This window comes from Camarhynchus parvulus, chromosome 3 (genome assembly GCF_901933205.1).
Source record: "Camarhynchus parvulus chromosome 3, STF_HiC, whole genome shotgun sequence".
Classification (NCBI taxonomy): Eukaryota; Metazoa; Chordata; class Aves; order Passeriformes; family Thraupidae; genus Camarhynchus; species Camarhynchus parvulus.
The window spans coordinates 40,921,695-40,946,001 of record NC_044573.1 but is presented as its reverse complement, the minus strand read 5'-3'; the positions used below and the strand labels follow the sequence as shown (position 1 = coordinate 40,946,001).

The following is a 24,307-nucleotide window of genomic DNA, read 5'->3' as shown; positions in this document are numbered from 1 at the left end:
ACACCCATTAATGTATTTTACACCTAATGGCATTTTCCATTATCAGTAACACTTAAGGCTTCAAGTTGTGTGATTTTAGTTGTCTGTAAAAGTCTAGGATCTAACTAAGAGACTTTCTTTACCATAGAGAAACAGTTATGCAACTCATGGGATATTTTTTGTTCCACTGTCTCCCTTTCTACATACATCTTTGGGATTTGCCTTTTCCTTCACTACTGCTTCAATTTCCCTGCAAGGTTTGATAATACAGAGATGGGAACTCATGCTTGTTCCTCTGTAATTATACTTGACATCCGTACGGACAATACCGGAAGTTCATCTTCATTAATGATTTTGTAATGAATTGAGAAGTGCATGCTATTATCGCTTCCACTTTTATGCTGTGTTGCCAAAATAGGCCAGTATAAAATATTTATACTTTAAGAGCTTTTGGGGCCTTTTTTCTCCTTTTTTTAAAAAAACCCTTCACTTTGATAAACTAGTGAAGTCAATCCTAACCAGCATGGACGCAGCTAATCTCCATTTCCATTGGAGGCGATCCTGAACCAATTCACTGACATGAGCAGTTTCCATGTCATGCCTTTGTCTCCTCAGTGACTCTCTTGTTACTTTGTGTGGACAGGATGTCACTACACCTAGCAGCTAAATTTCGGAGGAGCAAGCACAAATCATATAAAGCACTTTTGAGCTGAAGAACAGCAGGGTACCAGCTCCGATTCATCTTGTGTAGCTGCCTACAGTAACAAGGAAAGATGGTCTTTATTGCCTCAGAGTACAGTGGGGTCTTTACAAAGGCAGAATTTTATTCTTCTTACTTGAGTTAAGCAGACAACACTGGGACACAGCCCCTCCTGATCTTATCCTGGCTTTCCTTTTCCCGTTCCACAGTGGCGTGGTTCACCTTTGACCCCTCCTCAGCTCACAGAGACATAGTGCTGTCCAATGACAACCAGACTGCCACCTGCAACAGCTACGATGACCGGGTGGTTCTGGGCACCGCCGCCTTCTCCAAGGGCGTGCATTACTGGGAGCTGCACGTGGACCGCTACGACAACCACCCGGACCCGGCCTTCGGCATCGCCAGGATTAACGTGGTCAAGGACATGATGCTGGGCAAGGATGACAAGGCGTGGGCCATGTATGTGGACAACAACCGCAGCTGGTTCATGCACTGCAATTCCCACACCAACCGGTGAGTGCTGCCTGGGGCTTTTCTCCTCACAGACATTTCTTCTGCTCTGCATTGTGGTGATGTTAGCAGGGGTCCCAAGATGAGGGAAGAGATGAGAATCTTGACTCCATGTTTCAGAAGGCTGATTTATTATTTTATGATATATATTATATTAAAAGAAAATGATATATTAAAACTACACTAAAAGAATAGAGGAAAGGATTTCATCAGAAGGCTAGCAAGGAAGGGAAAAGAATTATAATAAAATCTTGTGACTGACCAGAGAGTCCGAGACAGCTGGACTGTGATTGGCCATTAATTAAAAACAACCACATGAGACCAATCAAAGATGCACCTGTTGCATTCCACAGCAGCAGATAATTATTGTTTACATTTCATTTCTGAGGCCTCTCAGCTTCTCAGGAGAAAAGATCCTAACGAAAGGACTTTTCATAAAATATGTCCGTGACATTGCATGCAGATGTCTCAGCAAGCCATCTAGTCCAGGTTCCAGCTAAATGTACTCATTTTCTTCCTTCTTAAAAATCACTAGTGACAGTGATTGCACCTTAACAGTCTGTGTTGTGTTTGTTATCCTCACAGTTATCAGTTTTTGCCTGAGATTTTGCCTAAATGCCTCCTGCTGGGATTTAAACCCATTATTGTGTGTCCCACCCACATCAGCAGACGGGCACAGCACAATGGATTGCAGGACTTCTCTCATTGCTGGGGAGAGAAAGGTGGTTGATCCTCTTCATTAGGAGAAATCTTGGCTGCAGATTGTACAAGAATTAGGCTGCAGGTGTTTGTTTCCAGTTCTGACAGCTATTAAGGGTTTTGCTGTAGGTCACACTGAGCAGATCTGGATACAAGGGACTGTTTGGCAGTGAGGGCTGAGTGACAGCTTTCATTGTACTGAAGGGCTTTGAAAAGCACCTCAACTAGTACAACCAACTTAGACAGAGGAGGATTTCAGGATGCCCCCGAGCCACTGTTACCAAGCCTCTCTCCCACCACTCAGAGGCTCTGTGTTGTCAATGCAACTGAGCAGAGAGACATGTTCTAACTGCAGGTACCTCAGGGATGGATCACACAGAGAGAACAACTGTCAGCACAGATCCTCTGTTGTGCTGACACGGTTGCATGACTTTCAGTGCTCAGGATAGTTACTTCTGCCTAGTGCTGGCTTCTGTTTCATTGAAGTGATGCCAGACTGTGCAGGGGACACATGGTTAACTTTGCTTGAAGGTATCAGAGCAGAACTGCACTGCTCTCTTTCTGTGTCCCATGAATGGGTCAGCCTTAGCTGAAGGTCAGCTGGATACTGAGACCCTTGAGAAGATCTCCTCTGAAAAGGATCTGAAGTCCCTTGCTTATTTTGGAAAATGGTGTATTCGTATACCTGTTCTATCACAATGGGAGATTGATGTATAAGTGACTGACTAAGGATATGTCGCAGGTCTGTGGCAGAGCTGAAATCAACTTCTGTTTAGTTTTCTACGGACTGTCCCACCAGACTCTCACTGTCTCAGGTGTTTTTTCTGTTATACCAAACAATTAAAACAAAGTTTTACAGTGATCTTTAAAACACTGAAATGCAGGTGTCTCCTTGAAGCGATAAGATTGTGTCAACATGCACTGTGTCCTAAGGTTGACTGTAATGTCTCCCACTGAATTGTCATTTCTACTCTACAGCATACCTGTACTTTAAGTAAGTACATTGCTGGGAATTTTTGTTTGAAACATGGTTTGATTTTGCAGTTCATTACAGACAGGTGGAAGGACCTTGTAGCTGAAGTCACTTGAATTGTTCTCCATGGGTCCAAAAATCTTAGATCCTGTTCTAAGACAGTATAGAGTAAAATAACATCAGTATAATAAATATACCAAAAAGTTCTCTGTCCCTTTAACATCTTGATTCGATTCAGGGCGGAAGTAATGTTAAGCTGTATTAATTTTAATGCTCTGTGGAACAGCTTATGTTTTCTGGAAAAAAGCTGGCAACCATTCTGTGCACCACTGTCCCAGAAACCTATTTTATGGATTTGGTCCTCGGCATGCTCCTCCCGGCAAGCAACACAAAAGCTAAGCAAAAGCTTTTTTCTGGGAAACACAAGCAATGGAAACATTTAGGATTTCCAATCATCCTGCTTAATCAAGAGAACAAAGTGCTTTATGTTGCTGATAGTTTCCCAGTTTTTACCTGATAAAACACAAAGGCATGTGCAAGGCATGGATAGACCCATGGAATATCTGTTCAAGGGAAGTACACTCGCAAAGGGCAGGCAGTCTTATGAAATCACATGCGCTTCAATGAAATTGGGTCTAGGCATTATATTTTTAACTGTGACAGTCAACTAGGTCAGTTTTTTAACTCATTAGCTGTAATAGTCTTGTGGAAACAGTTATTGCTGCCTATTTGTTTTTCCCCACTGGACACGAGTTCATGACAGCACAGGATCACAATCCAAAGCAAATTCATTGTCAACTTTTAGCCTCTGGGATATTGTTATGATGAAAGTTACACCTTAGTAATAGTTTCTTGTTTCCTAATCTTCATGAGAATAAATTAGGATAATAAATAAGTGACTAGTTTCAAGGATAACTTCAGATAGAGCTTAAAAGACTAATTTGTGTGACCTCTCACATTTTATGTTCCTTTCACTCACAGCATGCAAAATTGGATCTAGTATGACTTCTGTAATGCTGGAAGGGGCATGAACAGGAGATTCTAATGCGTCCAGAAACAGAGGGGTCCTTTTGAGAACAGGCTGAGAACACTGGTTGAGAAAATACTTTAGGGCAGAGATAATAGGTTTCAGAAGCACATTTAAGTGTTGTTGTTCCCAGAAATTTGAGCCTGGGAAAATCATGGAACAGATCATTCCAGAAGCTATGCTAAGGCACATGGAGGACAGGGAGGTAATTGAAGACAGTGAGCAAGGGCAAGTCCCGCCTTAGCAACGTTGTGGCTTTCTATGGTGGAATGACTACAGCAGTGGCCAAGGGAAGAGCTATGGGCAACATCCATGCACTTCTCTAAGATCCTTGATATGATCCCCCACAAAATCCTTCTCTCCAACTTGGAGACACATGGATTTGATGGATGTCTGATGGATAAGGAATTGGTTGGATAGTCACATCCAGAGGGTAGTGGTCAGCAGCTAGATGTTCAGATGGAGGCTGGTGACAAGTCAGGCGTTCATACTGGGGCCAGTTCTATTTATTGTCTTCATCAATGTCATAGAGAGTGGGATCAAGTGCACCCTCAGCAAGGTCACAGATGACACCAAGCTGAGTGGTGTGGTTGACACACCTGAGGGACAAGATGCCACCCAGATGGACCTGGACAAGTTCAAGAAGTGGGGCCATGGGAACCTCATGGGCTTCAACAAAGTAAAGTGCAGACCCTGCATGTGGGTCAGGGCAGGATGGAGGATGAAGGGATTGACAGCACCCCTGCCAAGAAGGGCTTGGGGATATTGGTGCCTGAGGGGCTGATCATGGTCTGTCAGTGTGCGCTTGCAGCCTAGGACAACTGTGTTCTGGGCAAAAATTGTCAGAGGGATGGAGCATCAATACTTTGAAGGAAGGCTGAGAGAGTGGGGATGCTCAGCCTGGAGAGGAGAAGCTCCAGGGAGACCTGACTGTGGTCTTTCAGTACTTAGAGGGGGTTTATAAGAAAGATGGGGACAGTCTTGTTAGCAGGGCTTGTTGTTCTAGGACAAGGGGAGATAGTTTTGAACTGAAAGAAGATAAATTCAGACTAACTATAAGGAAGACTTTTTTTACAATGAGGATGGCGAAACACTGGAACTGGTTGCTCAGAGAGGTTGCGGATGCCCCATCCCTAGAAACATTCAAGGTCAGATTGGGTGGGCTTCTGAGCAGCTCGACCTAATTGAAGATGTCCCTGCTCTTTGCAGTGGGGTTGAACTAGATGACCTTTAAAGGTCCTTTCCAATCCAAACTGTTCTGAGAGGTGCTGTATGCCCATTAACAAGAGGCACTGACATTCAATGCAATAGATCTGTTCCTTGCCAAAGTTCCCAAGAGCAGGACTACCAGGTGCTACAGGCAATGCTCCAGCCACTACATGTCTATGCAAAGAAGCAGATATAAATCTCCTTGAAATATTTTATACTGAAATATTTTATACTGTAAAATAACAGAAAGTTGAAATCTAGAGTATTTGCATTTTAGTCTTTAAAGTCCCTTGCAATCAGGAGAGTCTCTTCAGATATCTTAAGAGCAGGTTTTTTCATCACACAGAAATGCTACAACTGAATGAAAAATGCTATAATTGGCAATAGATATCATAAAGTTTTTAAGCTGCTGTAAAGCTAACACTTAAAGTATTGTAATGGAGAGTTGAATTAATTATTCAGTTTATTAAATTGTTCATAAAATGTTAATATTTATTTTTATATAATAGTGAAACTACTCTTAATTTCTCAATCCAGTTTATGCAATCATATTCTGCACATTGTCCAAGCTGTTACTGAAAGCATCTTGGAATAACAGCTTCTACTGCCACAGGCAACTGCATTTTTCATGGTAGCCAAATTCCCCTTTCTGTACTCTGACCTTCCAGGCTTCTGCACACCACTTCTGTACTCAGGACTTAGTGTTGCACACAGAAATCAAAATGTTCAAATGATTTACTTGAAAAAATGAAACAATGTTGCCTATCTCCAGAACTGGATTGTCCTTTAATAAATACTAAGTATTAATTAAGGGAGCATTGCAACAAAAACTTGTATTTTCCTTTTACATGAAAGGTTACTGGGGTTGTGTGGTATGTGTCATTAAGTAGCTTAAAAATGCATTACAGTAAAGGAGCAGGTTTTTTACAGGGTGCCACAGAAGTGTACCAGGAGGGAGCATCATCACTTTGAGTCTCTTGAGCTATTGGGCTTTTTTAACCACAACAAAAGCATTTATTAGAAAAATTATCATGTAATGCTGTCTAAATGGTGTACATAAGAGTGAGAAAATGTATTGCATAAGTTTCCTCATAAAACAGACTCCCCCAGCTCTCCTCCTAGAGAAAGGAACCAGGAAAATAGTCCAAAAGTGCTGAAGTCCTCAAAGTTCTGTTCCCAAGGAAGCATGGGATGCTGAGTAAGAGCAGCTGTTCAGCCCCAGCAGAAGTCCAGCCTCCCTTGTAGCAGTGTGGTGAAGAGTTCCTGCCTGCTTCTGTCCTCCCTAGATCCTGCCAGAGCCACTTTCTCACTGTGGGGAGATGATGGAGTAGGAATGGGGCAGTCTACCTGCTGAATTCCTGCAGAACTTGGGGAAGGAATAAAGGGAGAAGGTCCCCATCCTTCTGCTCTGCCCCCACACCCCTGTGGCTCTTGTAGGGGCCTCAGCTGGGTCCTGCCCTTGCCTGGCTGGAATCTACAGGCAGAATCTATCTCCTCTTCAGTGGGGCTGTCCCTGGAGGCTGCAGAGGGGTCACTCAATGTCACTGTGCAGCACACAGCTAATTAGCCCACGAGAAACAAATTAGCTTGTCATATAGGAAAGAACATCATAATCGCAAAAAAAAGAAGTTGCTGTTTCTGTTTCCCTAAGAGAATCTATGTCGTTTAAAAGGATGCAATAAAATCCATTTTAAGCAGGATCTAAAATGTGGTGTCCTACATGCAAAGCTGTTCCTAAACAGAGAAAAAAAAAAGTAATCTACTTGTAAATAGCTCCAAATCATAGTACTGTTGCTTCCCACAATCTCATAGTGAGTTTTATGATTAAGGGCTTTTAATAAAAACAGTCTATATATTGAGATACTCATGGTAGGTAAGCATCTTAAGTTTTGATGGAAAACAATTTATTTTGTGGTTTTGAAGAAGAGCTCAGAGAGAAACCTATTAATGCTTATTAATGCTTATAGGACCAGACATCTGAGAACAATGAATTTTCACATCTAGAACCTCTCAGAGTCAATCCATGATTCTTAGCTATACTCTTATTGTTTGAAGAGCTTTAAATGGATAAGTCAGAGCAGTTTTCGGTAATCTGTCTTCAGATGAAGGGCCACGTGCCACATTGAGTCTAAAGGAAAACAGTTTGTGACACCTAGTGGACAAGAGGAAAATTTCTTACCCTGCGCTACATTCTTCCTAATCATATTCCAGTCCCCCCCTCCTTTTTAATTTTTTTATGTTTTGCCTACCTATTGTGATAAATTTTACAATAAAATACCATTAATCTTGTGAATGTTGTGTGCCTGAGGCGAGTGCATGGGACAAAAGACAGCTGCTTCCTTTCCTGCTGCAAATTATTTGAAATCTGATTTACCCTGGACAAATAGTGTCAGGCTGTAAATCCATTGCAGAGCCCCATGATATCAGCAGAATGGCAGTGCCTGTGGCCAATCTGCATATCTAGTGAGTATTTTTGCTCAGTGTCCTTTAAAGTAATACTGAGTTTGACTAACCCCCAAGTCAAAGTGCATTAATGTCAAATCGCTGAAGCGTGTAATGGCTGGCTGAGTGTGTCCTGGCAAGCTCTGACACTGCAGGAGCTCTCAGCAGCTGCTCCTGACACAAACAATTATCACTGGTATTAATAACTGGGCCTGCACACTCGAGACAGCTCCCATCCTGTAGCTGAGCACCTTGTCAATCAGAAGCTACACTTAGGCCTAAGCAGTCCCAACTTCCCTTCCTCCCCAAAAGCACTGTCTGTTGTACCTGTGCTCCTCCCTAGGCTCTGGGAATCTGGGTTCCCTTAGAGCATGTCAAAGTGAGTAGCTGAACTGGAAGTCTCTCTCTGGAGCTGTTAGCAGGCACATTGATTAGAAATGAACACCTAGCAAAACAGCTTCCTGCTTTTTCATTTCCTGCCATGCATCACTTCACTGTAACAGGGATACTCAGAGGTGATGTGTCTCCAGAACTCCACTGGCTCACCTCCCAGTTTGTCATTAGCTGTTAGCTCTGGACCCCATTTTCACCTCTTAAATTGCAGTTGCAGGAGAAGTGGATCTAATTTCTGTTTAGGATTCCTTCATTAAGCTCCCATGGATGTGCTATGTGTGCTTCAGATAAAGGTGTGGATCAATCATCACCAAATGCCTCAGGGATAATTATTTCCCTGCGCTGCTCCACGCTCCCTTGCTTAGTAAGGCTGGTTTGTCCTAGAGAGAGCAGCACAGTGTGCTCTGCCTTCACCAACAATGTGCCCTTTGTACCTTAGGACTGAAGGAGGAGTTTCTAAAGGTGCCACTGTTGGTGTGCTGCTGGATCTGAACAAGCACAACCTGACCTTTTACATCAATGGGCAGCAGCAGGGGCCTCCAGCATTTGAAAACATCGAGGGCGTCTTCATGCCTGCACTGAGCCTCAATCGAAACGTCCAGGTAAATCTGCAGTCCAGCCCCACCTACCCTTTCCAACTAAAGGGGCTGATACCACCATCTGTGAGTAGTCAGTACAGATAGGGGTTCTTTTCCTTCTCAGGCTTACATCTAGGCTGCTCACACTCTTTGGACCACATTTGACCTTCTGCCTTGCCTAACCAGTGTGAAGAGTAATGCTGTAAAACAAGTAAAAGTACCTGCATGTGCTAATTCCTGCTCTGATTTTCCTGTGATTCTCCACTTGGAAAGCAGTGTCTCTAAAATTCTCCCCTGCCAGTTTGACTAAAAACCATCTTAATTCCTCCTGGATATCATATTTGTGTGGAGATAATTAACATTGGCAAATGACTGAAGTATGAGCAGCATAGTGCTAAGGAGAGCAAAGGCAACATAGGTCAGAGAATTGGCACTACAGAGCATATCAATCAGCACATCATTCTTGTGCTCTGTGTACAAGAGGTTTTCCTCTTGGAGGAACTGTCTTTAAATATAACACATTTTTGCTTCAAGACCACTGCTTATGGCTAGAAACCGGGTGTGGTATGAGAGAGAACCTGTGGAAACACCCAGGAGCCAGAGGACTGAGGGAGATCAGCTTAGGTTGGGCAGGACAGGACAGCCAGGGTGGAACACTCATCATGTCCATGGGCTTCACTGCGTGACCTCTGTCCTGAAGCACTTGGGGTCCCTCATGCAGACATCCCATCAACCTTCTACCTACCTACCTACCTACCTACCTACCTACCTACCTACCTACCTACCTACCTACCTACCTACCTTCTAGATACCTACAATTGGTGGCTAGATTTGGGAAAAGATACAGACACCTGGCTTCTCAGTCCCAAAGTATTCAGGAGGGAAGGGCGAAGGAGACTTGTTTATTTCTAAGACTAGATATCATCTCCATTAATAGTCTTGATTTAAACTTGGACCTGCAGTCCCACAGCCCTTTCCATGTCATTTGCCTGCACTTTGCCTTCACAAATGCTCTTTGCTGAGGATGTCTCAGTTTTAAATCTGACATTATTTCTTCTTTGTGTAGGTGACCCTGCACACAGGACTGGAGGTGCCGCAATGCGTAAAACAGCCCAAGCTGCCCAACAACTAATGAAGCCCCGTCTGACACTGTGCTGGATTCTGTAAGCTTCCTCAGTGTGTTTTGGCACTTTTCAGTAAGTCAGTAAAAAAGCATCCTCTTCCCTGACTTCAAACACTGTGCAGCATGCTGCTCACCGAATAATCGGCTGGTTAGAGCTAGGCCACTCCATTTTCAATTTTACAGCCATAGCAAGCACATCCACAGGACTGGCACTCAACTGCAGATGGGTACCTGAACATATCTACTCTGCATTGCATACATGTGTACACTCATGTGCACACACACACAAAAACACATCTGTAAAGCAAAAGGTTAAATGAGTGTATTTTCTCTCTCATGGCTGGATTTGTGCTTAAATATTAGGGATGCTGGAAAAAATGGGTGAGGTTGAAGGACATTGGATGTTGGAGCAGTTTACCAGTAGATGAACTGGATTCCCTTGCCACCTAAAGTCCTTAAATAAAGAAAGCATATGTTTTGACGGCTGAAGTGGAGGTTATAGGCTCAAGAATTCCTGGTTGTCAATTCCATTCAGGGGCTCAAATGATCATGGATTATTCCTTGTGGCTCTAGACTGCAGTAAGCTATAGGGTAATGTCCCCTTGGAATTCAGTGGCAGAACTTATCTGCAATGAGAACAAGATTGATTCCCAAACACTGCCATGAAGTAGCTGGGTTCATTTTAGCTAACATCATGATACATGTAGAATTCAGGTTCAGAAAGTTGAAAGAAAAACATCCTTCATGCATTTTAGTGTTTGTTATTTAGGCATGACTATGGAGACACAGAAGATCTGATTGTGGTTATCAGCACAACTCTTAAAAAAAAGTGCATGGGAGATTCCTTTGAACTGAAATGATATAAGATTTATTTAAATATGGCACATGCAAAGTCTCCCATATCGAGAAATGATGCTTTCCAGCCTTGATCCTAATAAAACCTGTGCAGCTGTAGTTCCAATGTAGCTTTGAAATCTGAAGCCTTAATTTTCTATTAGATTACTGTGAGCTAATTAATGTCTTGATCCTAATGAAACACTTGAGAGAGATTAATAGCAGTAATGCAAAACCCATCCCTAACAATTTTTCTGGATTGGGACATAAATCTTTTGCAAGACTTGACCTGTGCCTGGCATGTCCCACAAAAGCGAGCAGCCATTTCAGGTGCTGCTCATGACAACTGGAGTCTGACTGACAGTGATCTTTTCTCACAGCCATGTCACTGTCACCTGCATGCAGTTGTCAGAAGACCAAGCACTGGTTTGCCTATGTGCTTTGTTTCCTCTGAACCCAGTTAACGTGTGCGTGTCTGTGTGTGTACAGTGGCAATGCGTGAGGACAAGATGCAGCAGCCTTGGTGAGCCCGTGACATCTTGGACTCTTGTCACTCTAACCCTATAGAAGTGTGGTGCTATCAAACAAGAAGAGTATAAACTTTCAAATCCTATCAATGTACTATTTCCTTTTTTAAAATCCTGCTGCTTATACAAATTTTCCTCTTCAAGCGTACGTATACGCACACGCATATTATCAGGCATGTAATTATTAAACCTGAAAACAAATATTCCAACCAAAATCCAGCTTACTGCCTTGCATTAAAGCACAGCCACAGGACAAACAGCCCAGGCCTGCCTTCAGGCAGCCTGCCAGCCCCCAGATATCCTGCTGCAGGCCCCCTTCTGCTCTCTGTCTGGAGCACATCACTCAGGTAGTGCTGAGTGATGGCAAGGCTTCCCTGTGGCAAACAGCCAGAATCCTCCCGTGGGTCATCCCACCTCACAGCCATTGTGGGAAGGGAAAGGCAGCCCAGAACAGAGCTGGGCTATTGCACAGACACAAAGCAGTCTGCCATCCTGCTGCCTGCAACCAACCAAGCATCCTGTAGCCCACCTCTCCTGCAGGAGAGCAGCGCACCTTCAGCAACGTCAAGACTGAAACAGGAAATAAAACCAACAATGGAAAAATAATAACACATGCTTTTAAGTGAGGAAGCAACAGCACTTCCTTTAAAGTCTGGAACAGATTGTATTAGTAAACTTGTAGACAATGGAATAACTATGCTATGCTTATCTTGGTTTTGTAAAGAATATCAGAGACCAACTGTGTTATAATCTTCGGTTTCATTCAATACCATACGAACTCATGCAAGATTTTCTAATTAGCAGGTCTGTTTTCACCTACCTCAGCTAGAACGCTACCAGACCCCAAATTTCCTCTTGAGTGTGCTCTTCAATGAACCTAACAGTTGTAATCATAGCATTGGTTTTGAGTATTGCCAGAGTAGTGTATGGGAATATTGTAAATAAATTGCACATAGTTTTTATATGGGGAAACATCCTGTGATAATTTTAATATGGAAGGCACTCCACTTTCACTTGTATTCAAAAAGACAGGGCATTGTTTCTTTTGGGACAGAACCTTTGTCTTTGCTCCCAACTTCTGTAAAGGGAACTCAAATGAATTTACATCTTTCCAATCTTCAGCCATTGCCAGATGTTTAAAATTAATTCTGAATGGGTTTTAGAGGTGTTTGCAGTACTCAGTTTTTGTTTTCATAGTTGCTTTGGTGTTGGTTCCTGGTGTATTATATTGTGGGGAGAACACATTGAGTGACATGTTGATTTCTAATGAATATATGGACAGTAGGTAGGAACAGTGAGTAGAGAAGCTCAGTTTTTACCCTCTATGCATTCCAACATTCACAAAAGTAGGGTAGCTACCATTATAGTCTCCTTTTAACCTAGCAGAAATGCAAATAAGTTAAAAGGAATACAGTTAGAAGTAGGCTACCTGCATTAGTAAGACTATTTTACCCTAGGTAAAGAACTAAACAAAGCATTTGCATGTGTTGGTTGTGTACACAATCAAGGATTTACATTTGGCATGGCCTGTAGCAATAAAGCTGTTATCCTCATAGAGTGCACTCCTGTAACTTCAGCTGGATACATTTTCATAGTTTGATTAACAGAAATAATGCTTAAGTAGTTAAAATTACTCTAGGAAACTAACAACTCCACACATGAATATTTATGTAGAGCTTGCAGGGGCCATCTGAACACAAGCAGGGAGAGGTGGGGCACTCCCACTGCTCTGCTCAGGCTGGAGGTAGTTTCCTTCTCTGCAGGCAACTTCCCCAAGGTCCATCTCATTACAAACCCAGCAGTTTGCACATTCTTCATCTATAGTATCTCTTATGCAAGCTTTTGTTTCCTCCAAATCCTTTCTTTGGGAGGGAGTCAGCCTTTAGTCCCTGCAGAAACTGCGTTGCTGACTTTTCAGGGAGAGCCCAATGCGCAGAAGAGTGGAATAAATACCCAAGGGGACCACTTTGTGTGCTCTTCTTCCTTTTATTCCCTCAGAGTATTTCTGCAGCTCTCTGGGGCTCCAGGCTCACCCAAAGCTGCCTGTCATGGGACTCTTCAGCTGCTAGAGGCCAGGTTGCTTCTTACAACCTGGAAAGCAAAGCCTCTTGCACTGGGATAAATCCCATCCACTATGGTACAGAGCCCACACGAGGCAGCTGTAAATTGACTTAACATTTTAAAAAAACCACCAAAGCACAAACAGGCCTTCCCCTTATTAACAAAACAAAACTTGACTTCTGCACGCACCAGTATGGAGCCTCTGAACAGCTGCAAAATAAATACCGCAGTCAAACTTTCTGTCCTGCAGAGCAACAAAGGACTCTCAGTTTTCACCTACCCCTGGGAGCTCCAGCCTTAGCCTTTTGTAAACCTTCTTCCTGGCTCTTTCCTCTGCCAATTTCTATTAAGTTCAGGAGCACTGTCAGACTTCCCAAGGCATGCAATGCTATACAAATTCCACTTCCTCCCTTTCCCTCATCAACTTGAAAAGAGCTCACAAGATCTCTTAGTAAGACAATGTCAATATAAGCACACATGTAGCTGACAATCCCTTGCTCCTTCTGCTGTGAAAAAGTATGTGCTGTAAAATAAATCTCAGTGAGGACAGTAATATACTGTGATGTATTACAAATTTGGAAAGAAATTTGACTTCTAAAAACATAGAAAAGATGGGCAAACAGCACTGTCACCTCCTATACTTGCCTATGCACTTAAGATACATAGAGGAAAATATATTGGACTGAACAAAATAAATAAAATAAGCATGAGCTTACATTTATCAGAGTTTAAGAGGAAAAAGTATTAAATGTAATTTATTATATGCATAATGTTCCATCATGTTGTAAATAATGCCATGATAGCGTATTGCTGTAGTTTGTTCTTGGCTGGTGATAGAGTTCTGTGGTAGTGCTGTGTAAGTTGTTTTTTATTTTATTTTTTTCCCCTCAAAGCACAGTTAGTAAAGATGGCAGAGACCATCCCACACTCTGGTTTCCCAGTTGTTCTAGAGCAAGAAGAAATGTGAGATGCAGCTTGTTTTGTTGTTGTTGTTGTTTTCTTACATGACAATATTTCTTAAGGTAAGAGAGAAGAGATTAAGGCTAAGCTGCCACCACCACTGTATGAAAAACACTGTGTTTGAACTGCCAGCAAGAGGTAGTGCATTTATGGACCACAATTTAGATCATCTGTCCCTGTGAGAAGGGACACAAAATTCCACAACCTGGGAACAGCAGCTTTCTGGTACCATCTGGTACGTCCTTTGCTCACAAACAGAAAGTTGAGGAAGGAGAGTTGTTAGACCTTATCTCAGGATTGACTAGCTTTGCAGCATTCTGCTTTAAATGGCAAAACCAAGAATTCAATTTTGAACCAGGCAAGATAATATGAAAACACCAAGCATCTTGGCTAGATCAACTTTGGAAGGGAGATTACAGTTACAGATCAACCACATTGCAAATGTAAAGGGCACTTGTCACTGAAAATTACCAGGCAAAGATGGAGAGTCCTTTTATTTATTTATTTATTTTTGGGAATAAAAAAGTGAGCTGCTTCTAGTTTTTACTGACAACATTTCTGGTGGTTCCTCTGCCCAGCTCTACTGAATGCTGCACACACACAGCCAGGTGGAGCAGCAGCCTGAAGCACAAATCCATCATTAATATGACACACTTCCCAGGTGCAGGTCTTCCCAGGTGCAGAAAGAAGCCCATATGCAAACCCAAGAGACTAGATGTGTGGGGCTCCTGCATCATGCACAATACAGGAGACAGATGTGTGTTTCACTGACAGAGGCACTCAGCAGCATTTTCCCCTTCTGTTAAATGACCTTTTTGTTACATTTGTTATTGCAAACAGTTCCAAGCAGAATTAATTAAAAATTATTTTTATGCTAATTGGAGAATTTCTAACATTTTCTTGTGAAGCAGTAGATAGAAATATTCCTGGATCCTGATTACATTCCTTTATCCTCCACCTCCCTTAAATGTTGTCAATAAAAACACTAACCTTCCTAGGTAGCATGGTGAGAAGACATTATGTGATGAATATTAAAAATAAATGCATGAGGTAAACCTGCTGTTATTTATGATTGTTATATGAAGCATGAGTAACACTAATTTAAATGTTGGCAACTAAAAATCTGCAAAGGAAAAAGAAAACGGTGTTCAATTCCGATTAAATGGAAGACAAGAAGTTGTTTCTAAGTTTTCTTAACTACAACATTTCTTTTCTTTACTATCATTTCCCATAGCTTATATGAATTTGGAGCTGGTGAAATATACATCTCTGCTATATGTGTCTGTCACCAGATCAGGAGGAAAATACAAACTTTTTATAATTTTGTACCTGTAGCAAACGTTTGTATTTTTTGAATTAGAAACAAACTGCTTTTTGTCTTTTGGTCCAACTAAAACTTTGTGTATTATTACTATTATTACCCTTTTGGAAAACCTGACATATAAGTTTATGCTGTTTTACAGTTTATAAATAAATTCTTATAACATTGCCAACAAACACAGCATCAGTACCCTATTTATTTTTACAAATTATGATTATGTAGATGAGGCATTCATACAGTTTGCATGCCTATCTCCTACTGTTGATACTGCTTTGTTACATACAATCAAGAATAATCCAGTAAATTGAGAAATCTAAGTGTGTCCTTCCTTAGAGCAACCAACTGTGCCTCAGCTTCAGACATATCCTGATTCAGTGGCCTGGAACACCTCTCTTTGTCAGCATGCTCTGCTAGCTCTGGCTCATGTTGGTTACAGAACACCTCAAAACATCTTGGAGACATGATATGAAAAAGCAAACCTATCTCCATGTAACAGAAGCCTTTCACAATGCATACACACATTAAATGTGAAAATGCAAAACTTTGAATAAACTTTTTGTTTCCTTCCCCCAAAAACTTTCACATTCCACTGTCAACTTGGCGTTTTAGTTTTCAACTTTTTACTTTAAGAATTGATTTTTTCAACTTTTTACAGCTCTTACAAGCTCGACTGCAAAAGTTACACTCCATTCTGACTAAGTTTCACTCCCAAATAGCTTTTGGGAGTTGTGGATGTGGAAAGTGAACATTTTAACTTACCAAAGCTGATGGAGAACATCAAGTCCCACATTATATGCCAAGTGAGATGAAAAAGCTTTATCACAAAGTGAGCAGTAAAAACTAAGCTCAAGGATTAACCATGAATTGTAAAATACAGGCTATCTTACAACATCCAAAGCAACATCTGTTGCCTCAACAAGTCTTGATGCCCTGGACTAAATTCTTAGTGGTTACACCTTCACACGCCATCGTGATTTGACATTTCCCTAGTGTTAAATAAGTCATTAAGTCTGTAACCAGACAGGAATCTTAATTCTAGTTTGAATCTGCAACCAATACTGAGTAAGAAATCAAATGATGCAATTAGTAAATGTGATAACAGCATTTAGCAACCAAACCCTGCACACCCCTTCTGTTCCTACCTGGCTTCAGAAACACTCCCTTCTGCTTGTTCTCTGGCACTTGATCCCTCCAAGCCCTCTCCCTCCTCTTGGTCCTTTCTCTCCTGGCAGAGCACAAAGAGCAAAGTAAGGTGGAAGGTGTGGGAGAAGCCGTGTGCCAGAAAGCATCCCTGTCCACGGTGTGGCTCTCCCTATCCCAGAACACTTTCCCATCCTGGGAGGGGGGAAACCTCCAATGGTGCTGCAAGTTCAGCAAGACACAGACCTCAGGTCAGGGATCACCTTGCTCAGGCTCCCAGCCCATAGGGGTACCAGTACACCTAGGTTTCTGCTGTAAGGGCTGTTTTCCTTACCATGTACACATCCTTCACTGCCGGAGCTGTTCCAACAAGCTCCACATCTCCTTACAACACAGAACAAATCCTGTCATTTCAGTTATCCTTATCTTTGTCTCCCCCTAAAATATTGAACTTTAATTTTAGAAGTGTTACTAACAATTGCCATTTCTAATGGATGGACCTTAAAAGTAACAAAATTAAGTATTTAGCTACAGAAGACAATCAGTGTTGTTCCAGAAACACCAGACTGCTGAAATCCAAATAGCACCAAAAGGCAATTTTGGTAAAGATTTCATAGAAAGGCCTTAAGAAGCATGGAATCAAATCAAACATGAGTTAACTGGAACAACCAGTAGCTTTTGAGTGTCCATGCTCATTTGGCTCAGTCTTACATGGTTTTGTTCTTAAAAACCAAACAACCAAGCCACCAACCACTATTCCAAAGTGCTTATTTGGAGATCTCTACAGAGATATACAAGGTGAGTGTGTAATTCTTGCCTGGGACAAAACTTCAGAAAAGTATTATTTTCATTCCAAAGCAGGTAATTTTGAAACATTAAGAGGTTTTGCTGGACGGAAAAATTATTGTGCAGCTCCGCTATCCAGTAATAATCTATAAGGATACAGAAACAGATTTATGTCCAATAAATGTTTGGAGAACACCTACTTCCATTTCAGAGTGAGTAAGATATTGCTTTTTCCAAATTCCTTCCATATGAAAGATATATTTATATTAATCCATTAATTTATGGATTAAATGAGTATTTTACTTACAGCCAATAAGCTGATTCTACAAAAAAAGGGGTTTTTTTAGCATATAGTGACTAATAAAAACAGCCTGTATAACCTTCTTAATAAGAACTCTTAATCTTTATTTATAAAATAATAAATTCTAATATCCATCCCAAGGCAGAATGGTACATAAAAATCCTGTAATAACACATAAGATTAAAAAATTAGGGTATGGTGGATAGGCAAAAGGCCCCAGAAATCTGTGTTGGTAGCAATGTGAATTCTCTTATGCATATTGTCCATTCACTCTGTATCATGAAGTTTATTTGCTAACTTTAGATGACTTAATTTTCTTTATGTCACGGCTTTGCAGAATCAAGGTCCCATTTCTGAATTTTCCAACTTGTCCTGCAGGCCAAATGCTGGGCACTGATTTCTTCCTCTTGGCCTTCCTGAAAGAGGGAGAGGGAAAACAAAAATTAAAATAAACAGCAGAAACACAGGTAAATGCTTAATATGGTGAAAAAGTCACCCATTTATGCAGAGTTTGGTATTATGGAATATCACACCATAGCATGTAAAAACTTCAGAACATTTTTCCTTCATAGACATGCAAAATTTACAACACATTGGAGCACTATTTACATTTTTAAATGTTTAGAAACACAAAGATTTTTGGATAGAGAAGGAAGACAGAGTACAGAGGGAACCTGCTGCACTAGGATTAGGAAATGCCAGCTCACTTTCAAGCCTCTGTATACTGTAGCTTATGTTTTGCAGAAATTATCTCTTAGGGCAAATGCTCTGATCAAGTGGTGTCTCATGAGTCTGCACACAGGGATTTTCATCCCTCGGACCTCCAGCTGCAGTCTTAAGATGTGTTGGGACATGCTCTCAAGTAAAGCTGCGGAATTGAAGCCTCTGGAACAGCTAGGCACAAAGCAGTGTGACCATTTTTTGAGGAGCTCAGCCCCTGGAGAATTTTGTTGCACTGTGATGTGCATGATTTCTGGAGTAAGACTGTGCAATTACACAGGGGAGATACACTGGGGAAGCCATGTTAAAAACACCTCACCTCTCCTGTTCTTTCTGCTTCTTCTTCTTCTTCTTCTTAAGAGAATCACCTTTATGTTCCTGTTTTTAAAGATGCATATTTTAATGAAAAAGGAACAGAGCACGTTGGTCAAACAACCACCCGCACAAAGAACATTCAGTAAATAGCCTTTACTTCACAGAGCAGCAGGCACTTAAAGCAAGCTGGGAGACCTTCTGACAGAACAAATGCTGCAACACATTATGGAGCCACTGCCAGGAGTGCCCAGAGCCCTTCCTAATGCCTATGGAAAGTACATCCCACTCACGACCAACGTGCTGTCCTTGCCACGTGCAAAGCAGAGGCTTCCTTCTCGGACATGTGACAGATCCCAAGGTCAGAAGATGGCCTTGCTACCAGGCAGGTGAGTCCTGTCACCCAGCTGAGGACAGCTGTCAAATAACAGGTTCAGCTGTGACTGGTCATGCACTTTGAGCCACATGACAGAGCAGGAGAAGTAGGTCCCTGGGGAAGAGGGTGGCAGGAAAACGGCTGATAGAGCAATTACCAGCCCCACCAGCCTGCTCCCATCTACATGGGAAGGCTCCATAGGAAGGCAGAGAGTAGGCTTAGAGCCAGATGGGCTGTGCTAGAGGATGGATGCAACAGAAGCCTCACCCTTGCTTTAAATAATGAGTAGGATCCTAGATGGAATTGTGCTGATAAAAAAGCAGTTGAAGATCCGGCTCTCTATGGTCAGAAAACATGCAACAAACTTTAATTGGGGACCATTCTGTTTCCTCTTAAGAGGAAAGGATAAACAAAACCCCACTGCTGATTTTGTGTCATCAGTCTATCAGCTTGGAAGGGTGAGGCAGTGAAATCAACCACAACAGAAGCCTAACTCTGTGTCTTCATACTGCACACAACCAGCTTTTACCAATGAGATTAATCCTGTAGGAGCCAGGAGCCGAATCCACAGGGAGCAGCAGGTGTCAAGCTCAGGCACTCCTGCACCTGAGGTGTTATTATCTGTCAGACTCTTTTAAAGAGGGCTGGCTCCTACATGCTACCTTTTTCTACAGAAAATTTCATACAAACCTTTTCCTTATCAGCATCTTTCACTGCTTTTTTCTCTTTCAGTTTCTCTTGGTAAGTCCTGTAGTTCATATGTGCCTTTTTGGGGGGCTGCAACAAAGATTGGGAGGGATACTGCTGATTAAATTTTCAAATAGGTTCAAAAATTATTCACACACTTGTACAGACAGCATTTTTCACATGGTGGTGGTAAAACATTAGAAATGCTTATTTCCTTTTGCGTGAGAGGATTGGACTTAAGAGACAACAGGTACTCACAAATTGTTTCTTTCTTGGTGAGGACAGCAGAGAGAGACAATTTTGTTCTGTTATCAGTCCTACAAGGTTTACATACACACTCTGAGCAAAAAAACCCAACCCACTTCCTAAAAAACACCTAAAATATTATTTTTCTTTTACACTAGTTATGATGAACTAAAAACTTTTCTCCATCTTTATCTGTCTGTGAGAATGATGATTTAAAAAGTGAGCCCCACTCTCCAACTATTTATTTTCGAATGGCCTGATTAAAAATTATTAAATGCTGCTTTTCAGCCTGATCAGTCATATTTCATCTGTAATACTTTCCTGATAACACAACCACACTGATTTTCTAATCATCTACAAAAAACAGACAAGACAGAACAGATGACGTAAAAGTAAGGGTGAAGTGGGAGAAGGGTCAGGGCAGGGGATTTTGTGTTTTAAAGGAGTAATACCAAAGCCCCTCATGTTCTTTACTGCTTTTCTGCATTGTAACAGCTGGGTGACCTCCAGCACAAACCAAGGGACAATTACCTTGGCTCCCAGCATGACAGCACGCTCCTGTTCCCAAACACGTTGCTCCTGCTTCTTGTAGCCAGTGATTCCAAACTTGTGCACTTCCAGGCGAGCCTAGAACATTACAGAAAATTGCAGGCATTTCATAATGTCCAACCTGTTGTAAAGCAATGCCTGGCAGAGTTCAATGAAGTCATACTCCTGAGGAAATCCTGGCTAATACTGGAAATTGGCGTGCTATAAAATAAAACTGAGTTCAGAGCTACACTGCAGAGCAGTTAACCACTGTCCAACTAATCTCTGGATGGTGAGGACTGTCAGGGGGACAATTTTCAGTTCTCCTCATTTCACATAAAGTGACACACAGAATGGATTTCTTCCATGTAAAAGATGAGCACTTAGTCACTGAGAAACATGGACGGGCAGATGGTGGTTTGACTACACACACAGGTGTAGTTAACACTACACAAGCATACCTTGGCAAAACCACTAATGAATCCATAATCTTTTTTAAATCAGTGATTAAATCTCCACCCTTCTTAGCAGTACAAAGCTCCATGCAGAATCTCCAGAGAGAGATTGCACGGGATCATAACACATCCCTGAGCAGCGAATAGGCACGCAAAACAACTTGCACAGATCTGTAAACAAATTAGTAGCTAAGGTGGCCAATGCTAGTTATGTTCATGTAAGAACAGATGAGAATAAAAAGACAAATGGAAAAAGCTATTTGTTGTTTCAAAAACAGATGCAAATACACTTTCTTTTCCTTCCCACATGAGATGTCAGAGATTTAACACCACAGGGCAGAAAGAACTACGGTAAATATTATGGGAATTCAAGCACCTTTACACATCCCCCTCAAATTCTCGTTGGAAGATCAGAAAGAAAGGCCATGAAATTACACACCTCTCTCCACATGGAGCAGCTGAGCGCTGCCAGCCTGTTCCTCCTTCGGTGTGGAATGTAGCCAGAATTACCTATTAGGAAATCCTCACCTACAAGAGAGATTTCCTATTAGGAAATCCTCACCCACAATCCTCACCTAGCCATTTCTGGAAAGGTTTCCCATCAGTCCCACCGTAGCTCTCTGAAGTATACGTGTACACATAACTATACACTAAACTAGTGACATTAGTCTGATGCTACTGACTTACCTTTTCAAAGTTAAATTCTTGTCTGACTGCATTTTTCTCTTCATTCACTATTTGGGTCTATAAACAAAACAAAACATTTCAAATTAATATGACAAGTAACACCAGTTTAAATGCTGACTAGGACAGCTTTCTGAAAAGCAGTGAAATGTAAAGTCAGTTGTATGGAATAATACACAGGTTTCCAGCAGCATTTTTTTCTAGCTTTATTACCAGGATCTTTAAAAAGAGACAGTTTCAATGGCATTTTTGTAGGTAAGTAAGAGAAAAACTGCCACATGTGAGCTACGTATCACTCATATGTCCATTTCCAAACCCATACCAAACACCCAATGTAGGACAGCTCATTCATTTTAGCTCACTGTCATTTTGTTTGAGACAGTGCACTGACTGGTAACAGTGCATGTACTCACAGCTGGGGAAATATGTAGAACAAGCTTAATTCCAAACTGCATGGACATATATTAGTGTCCATATCCAGCTTCACTAATGCCAGAGAAACAGCTCCAAAGGGCACTGTCAGCAATGGCAGAACCCACTTAGCACAGGCTGAAGAAAGGACTGGCTCAAAACGAGCTCAGATAAAAGTACATCTTCTCTACTCCACAATTTATGCAGACACCTTCCATCAGCAGTTCTCAGTTTGGAGGGGCACTCTCCAGGGGGAACACACTATCTCCTAGAAAGAAAAAGAAGCACAAAATCCCCAGGGAGAGAGTTCCATGCTTGCTTGTTACAGGAGTGTCCCACGTGGGACACTGTGGAGCAGGTACAAATCTCACAGGATTGTCTTAGACCGTCTGCTTTCTGATTTCAGGGAGGATGTACTAAGGCACCTCTCTGAGTGGAAGCTCTGCCCACTCCCAAGCATGCTGATGCAGGCAGGCAAACTGCCATCTGTTCAAGAGATTACCCTGTTCACCTTCCCTGTTTGCTCCCAAAGGTACAATCCGCTCAGAGGAAACAGGAGTACTACATAAGCATTACAGCTGAACTGAAATACAGTTCATGCATTTCCTTTTCACTCTGCAGGACCTCAGGGCACAGTAAGTCACAGGTTCAGGCCCAAGGGTTACACCAGGGCTTCCCTCTGCATCCACCACAGCCAAACTCCTTTCAGCTCTGCAAAGGCTTCTATACAGAATTGCAATTTCAACCACAAATACACCTTGTTACCTTCAGAGCATTTTGCTAACAAGCATAACACCAGTATTTTCTGGTAAAAAAACTCCAGCTACAAAAAACATAAGAAAATTTTTCCAGGAAAACATGCTGGAAAAAGCACAAAAGTTTATGGATTCAAACAACTGCTTGAGTCTCTTGAAGTCCCCAGTTCCAAGCAATCAAATTCCCAAGATCAGTAAGTCTCCCTGAACTCAAGACAGCCATATGTTGGCCCACCAGAGCTTATTTTAGAATGGGCTTCTTATGTTATGGCCATAAAGACAACTCAAGGAAAACAACCAGAGAAGCTGTAAAATCTGGAGACCAATCAACCCCTCAGCTCAGCTTCCAGCCAAACCTATCCAGACCTCCCTGCTGAAGGAACTCAGCTACAGGTTTTGGCAGCGCAAAGCAGTTTAGTGGCGAGAAACCTAACCAGAGGACTGGTACCTAACGCTGTCATGCCTTCTCCTACTGACTACCCAACATCGATCCTCCAAGAACAAATGCTGCTTGTCAATGGCCCAGTGCTGTTGTAATGCCAGAGAAGAGAAGCAAGTTTTGAGAAGAGAAGCACCTCACATCCACACCTACTGACAGGAACAGAGCAGCACACAAAACTCCTGGGCACTGAAGTAACCTAGAGGCTTAGCCTTCCATCTCTTTCACTTCTTGCCGCAACACCAGGCCTGTCAGCAAATCAATTTAGTTTGCTGAAATGCGCCTATTTCAAACACAGGATTCTTAGACAGAGACCTGAAATTGAAAAAAATTGATCTTCAAGTCCTGCCCCCTCCCCTGCTTCATCCTGCCCCTGTTTCCAGCAGCCCCACCGGGAATCAGCAGGACCAGATGCCATGGAGCTGAGCACGCGGATGGCCAAACCATCCGGATTTCCCGGCACCACAAGAGGGACGGACCCAGGCACGGCAGGGGGCTGGAGCGCCCCCCGCCCCACGGCGCCCACCCTCGGGGCAGGGGCGGCTCGGGGGCAGCGGGGACCGCGCCCGCCCGGCTCTACCTGCGCTCGGCCGGCGGGGACTGCCGAGGGGCTGTGCCGCTCCTTCCTCTTCCTCCCGCGGAACACCACGACCTCCACGGCGGGCAGGCCGGCGGGGGCCGGCGGGGCAGGGCCGGCGGCGCTCAGCTCGGCCCGCAGCTCCCCGAAGAAGCCGCGGGCCCCGCGCCGTCCTCCCGCCGCCGGCTGCGGCTCCCGTCTCTCCTCCTCCTCCTCCTCCTCCTCTTCCTCCGCTGACAGCGGCACTGTTCTCGCTTCGCCGTCCTCTGCAGCGCGCCGGGCGCCGCCGGGCTCCTCACCTGTGCCGAGCACATGCCGTGGGTCAGCTCCGCGCCGCCACCACTCCGCTCCAGAGCGCCCACGCCCGACCCCTTCCCCTCCCCGGCCCCCAGGGCGGACCGTGGTGCCGGCGCAGCGCCCGGCCCGGCCCCGCGCACCCACCCAGGTCGTAGAGGGCGCCGAGCACCGCCTCCAGCCGGCGGCGCGGCTCCCGCGGTCCCATGGCTGCCGCGGCGGGCGGGCGGGCCGGCGTGTGACCCCCGGCGGCTCCCGTC

At 43.0% G+C, this 24,307-nt stretch overlaps 2 protein-coding genes across 2 annotated transcripts in view; one reads left to right on the top strand and one right to left on the bottom strand.

Annotated features, from left to right (window-relative positions):
- TRIM67 (tripartite motif containing 67) overlaps positions 1 to 14,998 on the top strand; it is a 39,549-nt gene extending 24,551 nt beyond the window's left edge. The window contains 3 exon segments of the mRNA XM_030945518.1: positions 889 to 1,192; positions 8,372 to 8,534; positions 9,577 to 14,998. Of these exon segments, the coding sequence (XP_030801378.1) occupies positions 889 to 1,192; positions 8,372 to 8,534; positions 9,577 to 9,642 (533 nt within the window). The 3' untranslated portion in view covers positions 9,643 to 14,998.
- A 1,945-nt stretch (positions 14,999 to 16,943) lies between these two features.
- On the bottom strand, positions 16,944 to 24,291 carry C3H1orf131 (chromosome 3 C1orf131 homolog). Its single transcript, XM_030945819.1, has 7 exons — positions 24,195 to 24,291; positions 23,757 to 24,052; positions 21,575 to 21,631; positions 20,436 to 20,531; positions 19,662 to 19,748; positions 18,603 to 18,661; positions 16,944 to 17,979 (listed from the first exon to the last, which is right to left on the bottom strand). The coding sequence occupies exons 1-7, from the start codon at positions 24,253 to 24,255 to the stop codon at positions 17,850 to 17,852; spliced, it is 786 nt and encodes a 261-aa protein (XP_030801679.1). The 5' UTR covers positions 24,256 to 24,291; the 3' UTR covers positions 16,944 to 17,849.
- Between the last annotated feature and the right edge of the window lie 16 nt (positions 24,292 to 24,307).

Coding starts and splice junctions, on each gene's coding strand:
- C3H1orf131 (XM_030945819.1), bottom strand. CDS start 24,255: ATGGGACCGCGGGAGCCGCGCCGCCGGCTGGAGGCGGTGCTCGGCGCC. Junction 21,632..23,756: donor TCCCCGCCGGCCGAGCGCAG/GTAGAGCCGGGC, acceptor TTTTGTTTATAG/ACCCAAATAGTGAATGAAGA. Junction 19,749..20,435: donor CTGTCATGCTGGGAGCCAAG/GTAATTGTCCCT, acceptor TCTTTGTTGCAG/CCCCCCAAAAAGGCACATAT.